Here is a 16,563-nt window from a genome sequence, read left to right on the forward strand (position 1 = left end):
TGTTTTTGGGGTCTACAAGAAAATAGATTTTCAATCTTGAATGTTTAAAAAGTACATTATTTTTCATAAACTTTACATCGTTGCTGCACCTCTCTTAAGAAACGCTCTGTTTAGTTGTGGGGTAGAGTCCAACAGTGCCCACACACTTTTTCAGCTGTGTTGGTTCCGGAAATATTTTTTCCATTCATTTATCCCATAGGGATTTAAAAAAAGAACACAAAGAAGTCTTTGTTACAGCATTATAAGCCATGAACCATGCCAACCACAGGTAAATTCTAACATTACAAACTTTAATTTGAAGCAATAAAAGTATTTGAAAATCAGACAAAAACATAAACAAGACTGTGTACTTAATGCCTTTAGTGATAGAAAGAACTAAAGTCCCTTGAAGCATTGCGATATATACAGTAAATATAAAACTATATTTTAAGTTTATTGCAAAATATGCATATGCAAATATGTAAGTATTTTGAAAGCGTATGGAGACCGTCTCGATTATGTAATTTGCGTTGCTTCGTGGGAGTGGGCAGAGCTAAAGAGCTTGTTTGACACTTTTTGCTGGTTTCGACGCTCTGATTGGTAGAATTTACAGAATTTTATAATTATAATATTCTTATATATTTTTTTTATATATATATATAATTTTAGATTACAGCATCTTGGGTAATGTACTTTTTAACCACAAAAACAACTGTGAAGCCCCTCCTTCCGAAAAACACAATATGTTCTGATTGGTCGGCTGGATTAGTGTGCTGTGATTGGTCAGCCACTTCGACCATGTTTCGAAAATGTCATTCCCCTTAAGAACCGGGCCATTCCACCGAATGGGTGACATTTGCTTGTTGTATGACATTTGCTTGTTGTAAGTCTTCAAAATTAAACTTTATTTTTTATCTTTTTCAACATTGAATCTAATACTACACATATTTAACTATTCAAAATGTGTATTGGTCAATCTCAGGCAACTTTATTAATTTTTTTACAAGGTTTAAGCAGAAGATGGGCACATGTTTTCTCAATCCTGTTACCGAAAACCATGTGCCATTTAAAAGTTTAAAAGAATGTCAATTAATTCCTTTGTTTTCCCCACAAGAAAGTGTTTATTTTAAAGAAATTGTTGGTTATATGTTCAAAAAATTGATATTTGTGACAATAAAATCACTATTAAGGCAAGGTGTATTTTAATAAAAAACACAAAGCCATTTTTTTTTCATTTTAAAGAAGACCGAAGCCTCAAGTTTATATATTTTTTAAATAATTTAATTTATTAAATAATTGTATAAATGATGGGCCAAACAAAACTGATAAAAACAGTGATTTAATTTAATTTATTTTAGAAAAATGAAAAAAATAGTAACAGGACTGAAAGTAACAGGATTGAGTTTTTAAGCAAAAAGTTATCAAATACATGGCATATGGCCACATAGTACATAGCATGAGGACACTGAGCCATTTCTAGTGCCTTATCAAAATTTAATATTTTTAAAATAAACAAATAAAATCTAAAAAAATAGGGTAACAGGACTGAGTGAAAACCCGGGGACATGACAAAAATGTGTATTTTATATAAAATATTAGATCAAATGTTTTTTTTCTTTTTTCATTTTAAAGCAGATTGGATATAAAGTCACACAACAATGCAAAAAATTTCAGATTTCTGAAGGATTTGAATCATTATATTTCATGGTAAAGTTTAGAGATAGAGAGTGGGGACATGCAGAAAATGCAATTTTTTAGTGTTCTATGTAGTTTTTATTAAAGTTTTTAATTATACATTTTAAATTTGTAGTTAGCTTAATGTGCAGGACATTTTGCTTAATAATAAAATGTATTTTAGAGTTCATTTTCATGCAATTTTATACAAATAATGTCCTGGGGACAGAAATGTCACCATCGGTGTAATGGCTCAACCACAAGTTTCAAGACACTTTTAACTCAACTCAACCAGGCCTTGTCCCTTTCTTTTGAGTATGCCTTTGGCAGGAATTATTTATATGATGAATATTGTGATGTGTATGTTCCCGAAAAAAAGAAAGAAAAAAAACTTATAATTTATATCTGAGAACTCCAGCAGTACAGAATTTAAAATGCTTTGTAGTATATACATCTATTAAGAGCTCTTTTCATAGAAAATATCACCACATATTGGGATCTGTATAGAATTTACAGCATGTGCTCTTGCAATTTTGCAATAATGGTGTCTGTAAGTACCAATTTTTGTCCTTCTTTCCTTTCAAATGTCAGATAATGCACTAGTCACACATAATGGACAGATGTTTTTGAGAGTTAATTATTAAAAGTTTGGCAGTACTCAGGGCAAATCAATCCTTCCCTTTTAGGCTTTCTTCTACAATAATAACAGCACAAAATAAATATTATTTTCTATTTTCTTGGGATCTCGGTCTGTTTTAGGATTATGAATGTTGAATCTTTATAATTTTCTGTAAATATATTTTTGGATATATCATGTAGTTAGTATTTTAAAACTAGAAAATAGCAAAAGAAGGGACAGTGGAAATGCCCTTGTTCGTATGAACCATGGCAGTGTCATGCTTTTTGGAAATTATAATTTGATGGTACTTCTTTAAAGTATCTTAGAATACTGTGGAAATTCCATGATATCATACAGCATGGGCTATATAAAAATACCATAGTATTAAATAAAACACCAAGGTGATAGAGATTGTGTCATGATTCTGCCCTCGTGTCCTTGATTTTCTCTAGTCTTGAGGCAGGATCATGACAGAATCATGTTTTGTGTGCAAGCACATGGTCTTGTGTTTTGAGCCATGTGCTTGTGTTGTCTCGTCACGTCACCCCGCCCCCTTGTTATCCTCGTCTCGTCATTATTGTCTAGTCAGTTTCACCTGTCCTTGTCTAGTCAGCTTCACCTGTCTTTGTCATTAGTGTTCCCTTTATTATCCCCTTGTGTTTGCTGTCCTGTGCTGGTTCATTGTGATTCTAATCTGCGTGTGAAACTTTGTGAGAGTCCCTGTGAGTATTTGTCAAGTGTATTGTCCAGAGAGAGATCCTGATTCTATGTTTGCTGTTTTGTTTATCATCTAGTTGTTTGTCAAGTCTCAGCCTAGTTAAGTGATTCCTGTTCCAGTCTTGTTTTGCCCCCTCGTGGGTTTTGTTTTCCCTGTTTTTGTCAATAAATTAATGTTGAGAGTGTTACATACTGTCTGCGCTTTGGTTCATCCATTACCTTCATGACAGAATGAACCAGCCAACAAAGAACCCAGCAGACAGTATGTCCTCTTTTGTTGAGCATAACCCGGATGACCTTGCACAATGGTGGCGGAGGACTATTTCTGATGCAAGTAATGGCAAGCTGCCAATTCCTCCCCAGGGAGACCGGTCCCTGAGGGAGTACGCCCAGGTTGCAAACGAGAGGAGGCTTTTCCTACCTGATATCCTCCTCAACCACTACCTCATTGTGGGTCTCAACGCTCCTCCACCCCTGGCTGAACGGGAGAAGCTGGTCTGCTGCCCGTTTGGTGAGATGGTGGATTGTTTGTCACGGAGGGAGTCGCGGGGTTCCACCTTGTCGTCACCATCCCCCAAGCTGTCAGTGATCCCGGAGGGTCGTGTTATAGGCGTCGCGACGCTTGGGGACCAGGCTGGCTCCCTCACGACTCCTGGCACTTCATCTACCCCCTTCAGTCTTTGTGGAAAACGAGGAAGACGGCTGTCGTGGGAGTCGGCGTCAGAGTCCTCCTCCGCAGAGTCTGCTGTACCTGCGGTGTTTTCCGCTGAGCTTCCCCAACCCGTCTCAGCTCCGGCGATGGTCTCTGCTTCGCGGCCTAGGAGGAAGAGGGGAGCCTTCCGTTCTTCGCCCGCTGCAGTCACAGAGCCCGCTGCAGTCACAGAGCCCGCTGCAGTCACAGAGCCCGCTGCAGTCACAGAGCCCGCTGCAGTCACAGAGCCCGCTGCAGTCACAGAGCCCGCTGCAGTCACAGAGCCCGCTGCAGTCACAGAGCCCGCTGCAGTCACAGAGCCCGCTGCAGTCACAGAGCCCGCTGCAGTCACAGAGCCCGCTGCAGTCACAGAGCCCGCTGCAGTCACAGAGCCCGCTGCAGTCACAGAGCCCGCTGCAGTCACAGAGCCCGCTGCAGTCACAGAGCCCGCTGCAGTCACAGAGCCCGCTGCAGCCACAGAGCCCGTCCCAGTAACTGATGAAAGAGTTGTGGCCGATCTAGCTGCTAAGGAGGTTCTGCGGGCTGTTTCTGCTCGTCAGGAGATGCCGGTTTTCATTGCGGCTAAGACCCTTTCTGATTATTTGTCTAGTCTTGCAAAGATCCTAGAAGTTCCGTCCAGTCCTGTTGTGTCCCCCAGTCTTATGCCCACTGTTGAAGAGAGCGCTGTACCCCAGTCAGCTGCCGAGAGCGCCATACCAGATTCGGAGATGTGGAGCATGGGATCCCAGCCATCTTCTTTGAGCTCAGTCCCAGTGTCACCTCCACGGTCACCTATTTCCCCTGTCATGAGTCCTGTTATGCCTTCTACTGTTTCCCCCGTCCGGATTCCTGTTCTACCTCTCGGTGTACCCCCTGTCTCCACTAATTCCCGGACTGTTTCCCCGTTCGTCCCTGTCTCCACTAGTCCCCGGACTGTTTCCCCGTTTGTCCCTGTCGCCACTAGTCCCCGGACTGTTTCCCCTGTCGCCACTAAACCCCGTACTGTTTTGTCCAAGTCCCCCCCTCGTGTGTCCCCCTCCAAGCCAGCCCGGATTCCTCGTTCCCCGTCCTCATCCCGTGGACCTAAGACCCCCAGCACACCCATTCACCCTGGACCACCCCCCATGAACTCTGTGTTTCCTCCACCACCTCTTGCTTGTTTGTTATTTTTAATGTTTCATCCTAACCCGGTTGTTGTGTTTTCGTGTTTGCCATTACTGTTATTTGTCATGTTTTGTAGGTTTGTGTCGATGTCTCAGTCTGTCATGTCCCGTGTTTGATGTCCCCTTGAGGAGCGTCTGGTAGCCGCTCCTTAAGGTGGGGGTTCTGTCATGATTCTGCCCTCGTGTCCTTGATTTTCTCTAGTCTTGAGGCAGGATCATGACAGAATCATGTTTTGTGTGCAAGCACATGGTCTTGTGTTTTGAGCCATGTGCTTGTGTTGTCTCGTCACGTCACCCCGCCCCCTTGTTATCCTCGTCATTATTGTCTAGTCAGTTTCACCTGTCCTTGTCTAGTCAGCTTCACCTGTCTTTGTCATTAGTGTTCCCTTTATTATCCCCTTGTGTTTGCTGTCCTGTGCTGGTTCATTGTGATTCTAATCTGCGTGTGAAACTTTGTGAGAGTCCCTGTGAGTATTTGTCAAGTGTATTGTCCAGAGAGAGATCCTGATTCTATGTTTGCTGTTTTGTTTATCTAGTTGTTTGTCAAGTCTCAGCCTAGTTAAGTGATTCCTGTTCCAGTCTTGTTTTGCCCCCTCGTGGGTTTTGTTTTCCCTGTTTTTGTCAATAAATTAATGTTGAGAGTGTTACATACTGTCTGCGCTTCGGTTCATCCATTACCTTCATGACAGATTGTTTTCCGCAACTTGTTTTGATAATATTTACCAAGCCTGCCAGTGTTAGTGAAGGACACTATGCTCAAGTTGGTGTGCAAATGTATTTGACTGTTGTGTTAAAAGTCATATTTTAAACTTTGTGTTAATGTCATAGTCATCATTTACTCACCTTCATGTTGTTCCAAACCTGTATGAGTGTCTTTCTTCTGAGGAACACAAAATAATATATTTTAAAGAATGTTGATAACCAGACAGTTGATGGCACCCATTGACTTCCACAGTATTTAATTTTCTTATGGAAATCAATGGTTGCCATTGGTCTGGTTACCAACATTCTTTAAAATACATTCTTTTGTTCATCAGAAGAAATAAACTCAACAGGTTTGGAACAACTTAAGAATGAGTAAGAAATGACAATTTCATTTTGAGTGAACTACTGTATCCCTTTAAGGTCAAGCCCTTCCATTTGTGTGGATGGTTCAGAGGAGGGTAATTTTGTGTTTAATTATTTGAGCTCCAGTTTAATTATTTGATATTAACGTTATTCTGGGATTATGGCTCCCTGGTGGAGGCTTAACTTCTGAGGGCATTTGTTGTTGGTTGAGACTATTTAGTCTTCTCTGGATATTTAAGACCTTGCTGGACTCTCGGATCAATTAAGAAACATCTGTTTGACATTATTTACATGTAATTCTGAACCAGGGCCCAGGGGTCATTAAGTAGAGTTTGTTCATGATTCAGTGTAGTCTAATGCTTTAGTATGTTTTATACCTGATAAATCTGTTGTGGATGAACTACTCTCACCCTTCCTCTTTCAGTCCCTGTCCCACTTATACACTCCTAATTTCTCACTCAATGTGTCTAGCCAGTAACTAATCTAATTTTGGAGCTAAAGTCTCCTGTCTGAGCAGCCTTTAAGAGGTTGTGTTTCAGATCCAATGCACTATTTGCCAGAATGATTATTTTTATAATTACTAAATGTGTGCACCATGCATTTGTACATCATCAGCTTTCATGATCTTAAAACTTTTTGATCTAAATGCCCAGATGCTTGAAATTATTTATTTTTTCAAATGTGTATGTCACTACTGTTCGAAAGTTTGGGGTCAGCAAGATTTTTTCTGTTTAGGGAAGAAGTCTCTTATGCTCACCAAGGCTGCATTTATTCAATCACAAATACAGTAAAAGCACTAATATCATGAAATAACAATTTGATATATCTGGTTCTCATTTTAATATATTTTAAAATGTATTGTATTCCTGTGATGGCAAAGCTAAATTTTCAGCATCATTACAGTCTTTAGTGTGACATGATTCTTCAGAAATCATTCTAATATGATGATTTGCTCAAGAAACATTTTTACTATCAATGTTAAAAATTGTTATGCTGCAAAATATTTTTGTGCAAAACTGTAAAAAAAAAAATCAGAATTATTTATTAAGTTTAAAGAACTTTATTTGAAATCGAAATCTGTCTTTACTTAACAATTTCAATGCATCCTTACTGAATAAAACTATTATTCATCTTAATAACCCCAAACTGTTATATGGACTTATATGTATTTATTATTAATTGAAAGCCCCTTTTTCCCCTACTTTCTGTTTTTGATGGAATTTGCTGGTGAAGGAAAAGCAACCAACAAATATAAGTTTCTATTTTTCACCCACAGGCAGAGGCATATTTCAGCAGTGCTTCTGAGATAGAGAAAAGTGTGAGAGAGAAAAGAAAAATGTGCTTTTAACATTCATCTCAGCGCTATATGAACACGCTCGCTATCCACAGTGTTTCCACGGCAACCCTGACAGAGTGACATGTTGTCTCAGACAAACAGAATGCTTGACATTATGACTCTATCCTCTGAACCAGCTTCCATTTAGGACAACGAAACAAAGTGTAAGGGCATATGTGTTCATTAGTCTTCAGATTTGGGAACAGGACATGTTCTTTGAAGGCAAATCCTACTGGACTGCTGAAGTATATTGACTCAGTATTTTATCTTGTACAGTACTCAGTTTAAGACCCATGTAGGCTACCTTTGTTCTTTCATAGATCTCTGTTGTGCTTTTAAAGGGCACATTTCTATACTTATTTAGAATAGAAATCCTTCAGAAATCCTTCTAATATGCTGATTTTGTGCTCAAGAAACATTTCTTAAAGGGTTAGTTCACCCAAAAATTAAATTTCTGTCATTAATTTCTCACTCTCATGTTGTTCCAATCCAAACCCATAAGACCTTTGTTCATCTTGAGAACACAAATGAAGATGTTTTTGATGAAACTCGAGAGCTTTTTTTTTTTCTCACAATCAATATTATTTTTTAAACTGGGAACACTGAAAAAGTAATTGTTTTCATTTTAATTATTATTATAAATTTTTGACATTCGGAGCGAATGCAATGATTGGACAAACATTTTATGGACCTATGCCTTCCAGACGATATCTATATCTATATCTCTCTCTATATATATATATATATATATATATATATATATATACACAGGCGTAATCGTACACGTAGCCTTTTCATCAAGAAATCAGTAGCTATATTAATATCAGTGATAGGCCTACTGGCCTTCATTCGTAAAAAGATGCTATTAAACGATTATTAAAAATATACTGTCTTTATGTTGTTTCTACATTACAGTGGAAATTGGGTCTCACATAATTTCAATTTTATTTACACACAAAACATTAATGGTGAACATTTTTGACTTTATAAAATGATTCTCTCTAGTCTTGGCAATTGGCCCCTATTAAAAAATAAAAAAGTAAGAAATCTTTTTGTTATACATAGTTTAGTAGCCTAGCCTACTTTTATTTTTGGCAGAATTGATCATTACAATCAACTTAATTATGTCCTGCATTTTGTATCACCATAGTCCCTAAATGTATGTAAATGCAGGAAATGGGATTCGAATAGGAAAAAAAATTCCCCCATTTTGTGTCCCACCCACTTCTCAAACCAAAGTTACACCCTTGTATATATATATTTATATCCATAAATAAATTTTGATCACTTAACTTATTGATTGCTATCAGGATGTGAAGTGACTTTCAACCAGCTTAACAAAAAAAATAATTCTGGAACATATCGCCTACCTGCCTTAAAGTTTTGGAAATAGTTTAGCAAATTCTTAGTAAACTATATGGTTGGCATCACTTATGTAGTCAGACTCTTTTAATTTGCCCAGAAATACTACAAGAGAAAATCACAAATATTCAAGGATAATCAGAATAAGCAATTCTTCCTCCAAATTATTGTTTATTAGGCTAATTAACTTACTGCAGTTTGTGGTTGTAAAAAATGGCGCATTAATAGCCCACAGAGTTCAATTAAAGTAACGATCTGCATGTATTGGTAGTTGTACGTCATCTTTTAAAGTAGTTAATCCAATCAGAGCTGATTGTCGAAGTCGAAGAGCTGATTGCTGATTGTCTAAGTCGAAGATGTAGTCTACGTTTTATTTTAGCAATTATGCAATAATCCATATGTTTCCCCAGTACTCTCATCAGGGTAAAAGTTGTGAACCATAAAAAAGAATAACTTCGACACTCTAGTCAATTACTTTCGATCGTGTAGGCTACGTTAAATATTAGCGTCAGTCACAGCTGCGCTTGTGGCGCAATCTCCTCCCCTCCGCGGATTCCCGCAGAATCAGTCAGGAATCGCTATGAGCAAGATGGCGCTGTGTCTTTCAGCACTGAACAGCTCCCATCAGGCTTATTAACAAACAGTTCAATTGGGCTCAAACATTCGAAGGAAACGAAGGCCAGAATTTGTCTCGGTTTTTCTTCTCCAGTCGGACACATAAAGGAATGATCCACAGGGCGAGCGCGCGCGTCGTTTGGTGCAGAGAAGCAGAAGAAGCAACCGCAGACCCTCTCCTTGAAAATGACCAGAGAAGATTCAAATGAACACGGCAATGGCTTGCGGTGAAACACATCCATAATGGACTGCATAACCAGTGGATTTGTCCGGCTATTCCCCTATTCTAGCTCTATAACATGGAGCAGCGAGGGAATGACCTGTTTGACCAGAAAATAAACTCTTTATTTTAACATCAGAGACATCGTTGCAGGACTTCTTTGCACGTTATCTTCAGCATGTTAGACACTGTTACACTGCTGATCATGTCTGCGTTTTACAACCCTAGCTTTGCGCTGAGCTCTCATTTTGACTCAGGTAGGCTTTTTTATGTTTATTGTATTCATTTAACTACGTTTTGTACTATTTAGTACCACATTGCATTCTGTAAAAAAACGTTTCTGTGGAGATGCGCAAAATTCTCGTCTCAGCAGCACATGAAGGGCTGCTAGAATGAGATCTTCTAAAAGATGCGTTTTGAATGAATGTTTATTGCAGTTGTACACGGAAAACTCGTAATCTGATAATTTCGTTGATATCTAATGATCGATATCAAATTGTATACTTATTTCAGAGCATAAGCCATATAGGCGAAGGCAAACACTCAATTTGTCTCTCAACACGTCCACTGATTCACATGCCAGAGATGGAGGTGTAAGACTAGGAGATTGATGCACAGGTAGCCAATTCTGATTGGACAAGCAGGACACTATCAACCTCAAGGAAAGGTGTGTGTGTGTGTGTGGTGAATGAAATCGAAGAATATAATGACTGATAATGGGGTATAGAGTAATCTTTGTGTCATGACAAGGTCAGATAATGGAATTAATGGGTTGTTTTAGACAGGTAGCCTACACACTGATATAGAATCATGTTTAAAATTACACTTTCATACATTAAAGATGTGCATGAAGCATCTCTGCAGGGCACAGCTGATTGGTTCCTGCTGTATCAGTAGTCAACGAGGTTGCTGCTCAACCTTCAAATACTGGTCTGCTTTTTCTGTAGCAGTTGCAGCCCACTTTCAGAAACCCTCCCTCAGCTCCACATGTATAGATCTGCTACGGGTTATTCATGTATATAGTGTATATTACAACAGCAGCATGTCTTACTTGGTCACTGCAGTGATCGTGTATGTTGTATATTGGCAGTAGCGAGTCCCGTACTTGCTCTGCAGCAGCGTAGCAGATCTATTCCACCAAAACTAAACATATTAACATTGTCATTTCTAGTACCATGCCAAACACTCAGAGAGTTGTCATGACAGAACTATATGTTGTTATTTATTTATTTTCACACTTTGGTTGCTTCAGATGACAAAGTTAAGATAAAGTTATTGCTTAATTGTACTGGAAAAATATAAAGTGCAGATGATGGTAAATGCTAATTATCCTTAAGTGTCCCGCTTTAAAAATTATTCACTTTACTTGTTTTCACACTGCTTTTTTAATTGAAATAAAATACATAATAATAATAATATCTGTAAATAAATTCTCAGCTGGCACTCATTGAAGCTCCTCTGCAAACCCTGATGTTGTTCCCAAACTTTATGTATTATATTTATTTATGAAGAATCTTCGGAAAAAGATGTTGTCCATGAAACAACAGTTCGAAGTTTGTCATGCCCCAGAAAGGACACAAAAAAGCATTAGGAGATGTGCATTATAATCAAAGTCTCCTGAAACCATTCAATAGTTTTGTGAGAAATAAACCTAAATTAATTTTTTTATAAAAAAAAACATTTGCCCTCCATTTGCTGTCAAATCAATTACTGTCTGTAGAGGCATAGGATAAGGTTGGAGATCAATGTTTTTCGATCCCGAGACATTTGATATCATTGACGTCCAATCTGACGTATCTAAAGGCACCATAGCCTGTTTGTTCTCCACACAAAGCTATTTATTTGTATTTCACTGGCTCAAAAAACTACAGCATATGGGTTTGGAACAACATGAGGTCGTGTAAATGATGCAATTTTTGGGTGAACTACCTCTTTAAAGCCTCCCTATGGTGTGTAAATGAGCCATCATGTGGGTTGGTGAATGTGGGTTCACCAATGGTGAATGGTATTCCCTCCCTTTTATATTAGGACTCGGCTTGTTGCCTCCTCACATGGTTCCTATGGTTACCAAGAGGGTCTGCTGTTCCGGAGAGATTCCATTTCTCTGGATTTTTATTTTTACAGTACCATTATGAGATGTGCTATTCTTAACTTTATCAAACCCTTTTTGCAGTATTCTTCAAAGTCTCCATATAAACTTTCTCAAATTGGAATTTCCAGTTTTACATTTTCAATTTGGAGTCACAGACCTCTTCCCCTCCTCCGAATTTAATTATTTCCGTCAATGGTGATGAAAAGGGGAACAAGCTCTATCTGTCAAAGTGATGAATGGAAGTAGGAGTCATCCTGGAGAGGCTAGGAATGATTAGAAGGAGAAAAAGAAAACAAAATCTGCTCTCGTAGTCCTCCTGGACTTGTTTTAGACCAGGGTACTGAAGCCTGATTCCAATTGATTCGTTTGTATTCTTTCATCAAATCTTTGCGACAAACTTGTAGGCTATCTGTCTTTACAATAAATGTAATGCTTTTTTGTGTTAAGCCTCTGGTGCTCCTCGCGAGGCGGTCCAAAAATGACTGAATGTTTTTTATTTCAATTAAATAAATGTACTTTATTTTAGTTCGATAATGTTTTTTATTTCATATTTTGTATTTTTAGGGTATTTTATGGTAGTAAATTATATTTATGGAATTGGTATGACCCATTATTACCTGTTAATCACTTTTTGAATATAGGTCTGAAAGTTAATCACTTTTTGAATATAGATCTGAAAATTGAATTTCCTTAACTTAAACTGTTGTAAATCTTGAATGATTTGGATCACAGACTAAAGTCTGGTCTATTTTTAAAGAAGAAACTTGGCAGATTATTTCTGAATTGAAAGTTTATAAAGTTAAACTAAAAGAGTCATAGAAGTTTAAGTTTATTATTATGAAAAAATCATAAAAATACTATTTTAAAATTTTATACAACATTTTATATTTTTCAAAAGAAGTCTTAATCTAAAACTGTGAGAATATCAAAGCCACAATTTTCAAAAAGTGAATTTTGGTAAGATTTTGTTTGGGAAATGTACCAAACATTTCCACTAGATGAAATTAGCTTCCCATTCGTTTCCAATGTGAACAGTACAAATGTGACTTTTTTTCAGGATTTTTTGTGTGTGTTCACATAGCAAGTGTTAAAACCTTGTACCATTACGATGAAGTAAATAATTCTAAAAAAATAATTTAAAAAATGACATTAAAAATGTTTATGCTGTCACGGTGCAGTCTGAAATTTAAGGACACAATCTGGAAAGAATTCTTCTTTCATCCCATCATTTGAATTTGAATTGTTGTACTAAGGTGAATGACTCACAATGACTAAGCCAACAGTTTTGACCATGAATCATGATGATGCAGCACAGAGCCTCATTACAGCTGGATCTTCTTAATGGACCAAAACCATGATTTAAAAAATAAAACAGCGTGGCTCTAGTTGGACAGTTGTTCCTGAGAGTATGTTGAGATTTACTACGACTTCTCAGTAATATAAAAATTGAAACGACGGAGAGGCTTGGTTATTGTAATGATGACATCATCTTTTTGGAAGCAGTGTTTGTTGGGTAATTGCTGGTGGTGTTGGCGGCCATCCCATGCCAGCCTCCAGAGCTCATGTTTCCTGACCGCCAGACAATCAGACTGTCCTGTAGCACTGAGCTCTTCCTGAAAGAACAATTGCTGTTTATTCCTTGCCTGTGTTTATTACCCTGACCAGAGACAGAAGGATCGGTAAGAAAACATTACAATGAATTATAGTAGATTATATGCAAATTGATATATGCTAGTGGAGAAAAGGAAAAAGGCAAAATTTGACATTGACCATAATGAGATTTTGTGAACATCGACAAATTCCTCAAACTGTCCGAAAGAGTGTTTAGAATGTGGCTGAGATTGAGAAGAGAAGCTTATTTGTGCTCAATTGTGTTTATGAAAGACGTAGCTATTACAGGATGATCAAGTGATGGTGAAATGGCATCGGGTGTAATGTAAACAAGCTGGGATAGGTCAGTGTGTGGTGCGTGGCGCTTTGGTTTACTGTATGCAGTTTTGATTTATTTCAGGTTGACTGAATTATTTGGTACAGAATGTTCTTGAAAGAAGTCTCTTATGCCGAACAAGGCTGCATTTACTTGATCAAGAATACAGTAAAAATAGTAATATTGTGAAATATTATTACAATTAAAAATAATTTTGTCTTATTTAATATGTTTTAACATGTAATTTATTCTTGTGATGGCAAAGCTGAATTTTCCGCATCATTACTCCAGTCTTCAGTGTCACATGATTTTAATATGCTGATTTGCTGCTCAAGAAGCATTTCTTATTATTATCAGTGTTGAAAACAGTTGTGCTGCTTACTATTAGCCTGGCATACCAGACCTACATCAAGTTGTTAGGTCTGAGAACTCTCCATTGGCATGCCTCAATCCGAGGGGCGGGATAAACGGTTGTCTTTCAAATTCCCTCTGCACACAATAGGATAGCGCTTCAACCAACCAGAGCAACGAAGAAGGTGACGTAGTCAGAGCGACGGAGTCAGAGTCAGAGCTTCTTTGTTCTTGTTTCAAAGAAAAGTTCAACTTCGAGTCACGGCCAAAGCCGAATCGAAAGACCGCTGTTCGCCAGCAGCAGCAGCCATTCTTTGTTTTCAAGTAGCAATGAACCGTCGCAACTCTTTCGTCATTATGTTAAGCCCGCCCTCCGACTCTATACACCAGGGGTGTCAAAATCAGTTCCTGGAGGGCCACAACCCTGCAGAGTTTAGCTTCAAACTTTATTAAACACACCTGATCCAGCACATCAAGGTCTTCAGGATTACTAGAAACTTCCAGGCAGGTGTTTTTGGAGCTGGTTGGAGATAAACTCTGCAGGACAGCGGCCCTCCAGGAACTGAGTTTGACACCCCTGCTATACACGATCTGATTGGCCTGACCACACAGTTGCTAGACCACACTGGCTGCAAAATTATTTTTGCTGCCGCTAGGGTACGTCTAGATTTCTAGGCTAGCTTACTATTTTTGTGGAAACCGTTATTTTTTTAAAGTATTCTTTGACTAAAAAGTTCAAAAGAACAGCATTTATTTGAAAATTGATTTAAAATCAATTTAATGCATTCTTGCTGAATAAAATTCGGCATATTCCCCTCAGGTGTTCAGAGTTCAGGTCTGGGCTTTGTGCAGAAGTGCGTTGTGTTGCTGAAACACAAGATGTATGCCTCATCTTTCTCAACATGTTGGTTTAAGGATATTGCATGGCTGTTTGCTTGATTTTATGTACCTGTTAGTTATGCATGTAGCTGAAAAAGCCAAAGCTGTTAATTATAAGGGGGTGCCCACATGCTTTACCAAGCTTTCATTTACTCTCATCAGTTCTATTTTAAATAAAGCTCTCCACACCTACTCGTTGGCTCCAAGCTTAGTCATTTGTTCCTTCAGGGTCAGTTACAAACAAGCTCTCAGTATTGTTGCTAATGGCCTGTGGCATTACTGAAGAACTACTTTGAGTATGTGAACTTGGAGTTTTTGGAGTGAGGAAATAGGAGTATTTAGGAGTGCAGGAGATGGTGGAAGATAATCGATCCTGATTGAGAGCAAGAGACTAGAGCAGTTAGAACCCCCCCCCCCCCCCCCCCCCCCACTCCTAGGAATAGATGCCACTCCTGCATGATGGAGTCTGAATGATACTATTTTCTTTCTCTTTATTTCGAACTCTTTATTGATTAAGAATCATCATAATGGATATGATTGCACCCAATATTGACTATGCCACTCCAGTGCAACACTATATTTCAGATGGCAATTAAAAATAAGAGGGATATGTTTGCTTTGACTCTGACTCAATGAAGAGTTTTCAAATCTGTGTGTGTGTGTGTGTGCTGTTGCTTGTAAATTTGAATGCTTTTCCTGCACTATCAAACTATATTATCAAATCTTTGAGAAAACAAGGCCAAGTGCAAGACAGCAATACTATTTCAGGGACCTGCAATAATGCCCTGAGTGGAGCTATTCAGTGTAAGAGAAAAGGAAGATGGTGACCTAGAACAGCACTGAAGTTTTTTTTCCTTGATGAGATGCAGTATAATCATAGCAGGAAAAAAACTATTATAATTAATATATACATAAATAAATAAATAACTATATATGTGTAGGCAGCATCCCACTAAACAATTTTGAATGCCATTTTATGCAAAGATTATGCGATGCAAATCCCTTATCTATTTAAGGGATTATTTATGTTATCTATGTTTAAGGCAGATGTTGCTACAACTTATATACTTCAGTGATGAAACTGGCAGCTGTTTTGCAAACATATTCAAACAATCCCTCTAGATGGGTCATGACCCCCTGTAACCACCTCCTGCTACTCAGTTTCTCCCTCTTTAGTTCTACAGGACATCAGAGCACTAAAGGACTGATGGCCCTCAGTGTCTGGTTGAGAGAAGTTGCTCACCATCACACTCACTGCAGGCTGCAGTGACCCAGAAAATACAGATGGATTGCACAGGAAAATCACTCAATAGAACAAAACGCTGAAAGAGCATACTGTTGAGATGAGGCATTTGACTGTAGGAGTAGCATGTAAAAAATGAGTTTGTACACAAAGAATGGGCTTGTTTTAAATCTTGGTTCGAGATGGTATCGTGGTGCTCTGTAAACGGTACCTTGTGTGTTAAACTATATGTAGCAGACTTTTAATGCCCCATTACTTCTGTATCAGCACCACGGAGAGCTCCGGGGAGAAAAAACAAACACCATTACATTGCCTCCATTACATGTTGAAGTGCAGCAAGGCTAATATCCATTATGATCCTTGCTCTCTCTCCTTTTGCTGGCATTCTCAAAGGATCTTGTGAAACAGATAGATATTGAATAAGATAAAGGAAACCCTTACTGCATAAAGTGCTCATTGGTTCTTACAGCATTACAGAGAGCCCCCTTCGAACTGCTGTAGTTAATTGAGCCGAGAATTCTGTCAATGAAGACAGTGCTCCTGACTGCGCTGACTAGGGGACCTGCAAGCATTTTCAGTCAACAAATCGTGCCTGGAATTCGGACCGGCCAACTCTCACGTTGTCCT

General features: G+C 38.4%; 1 protein-coding gene across 2 annotated transcripts in view; it reads left to right on the forward strand.

The window, feature by feature from the left end:
* The first annotated feature begins 9,164 nt into the window (after nucleotides 1-9,164).
* The window catches only part of aatkb (apoptosis-associated tyrosine kinase b), a 65,796-nt gene continuing 58,397 nt past the window's right edge, over nucleotides 9,165-16,563 (forward strand). The window contains exon 1 of one of the 2 annotated variants that reach the window (XM_077200361.1): nucleotides 9,165-9,701. In XM_077200361.1, coding sequence (XP_077056476.1) covers nucleotides 9,623-9,701 — 79 coding nt within the window. In that variant the 5' untranslated portion in view covers nucleotides 9,165-9,622. The remainder of the gene's footprint in view (nucleotides 9,702-16,563) is intronic. The other variant, XM_077200362.1, reaches the window with a different exon arrangement.

This window comes from Siphateles boraxobius, unplaced genomic scaffold (assembly GCF_051911475.1).
Source record: "Siphateles boraxobius isolate OS27281-9 unplaced genomic scaffold, OSU_SipBor_1 46, whole genome shotgun sequence".
In the NCBI taxonomy this organism is placed as follows: Eukaryota; Metazoa; Chordata; class Actinopteri; order Cypriniformes; family Leuciscidae; genus Siphateles; species Siphateles boraxobius.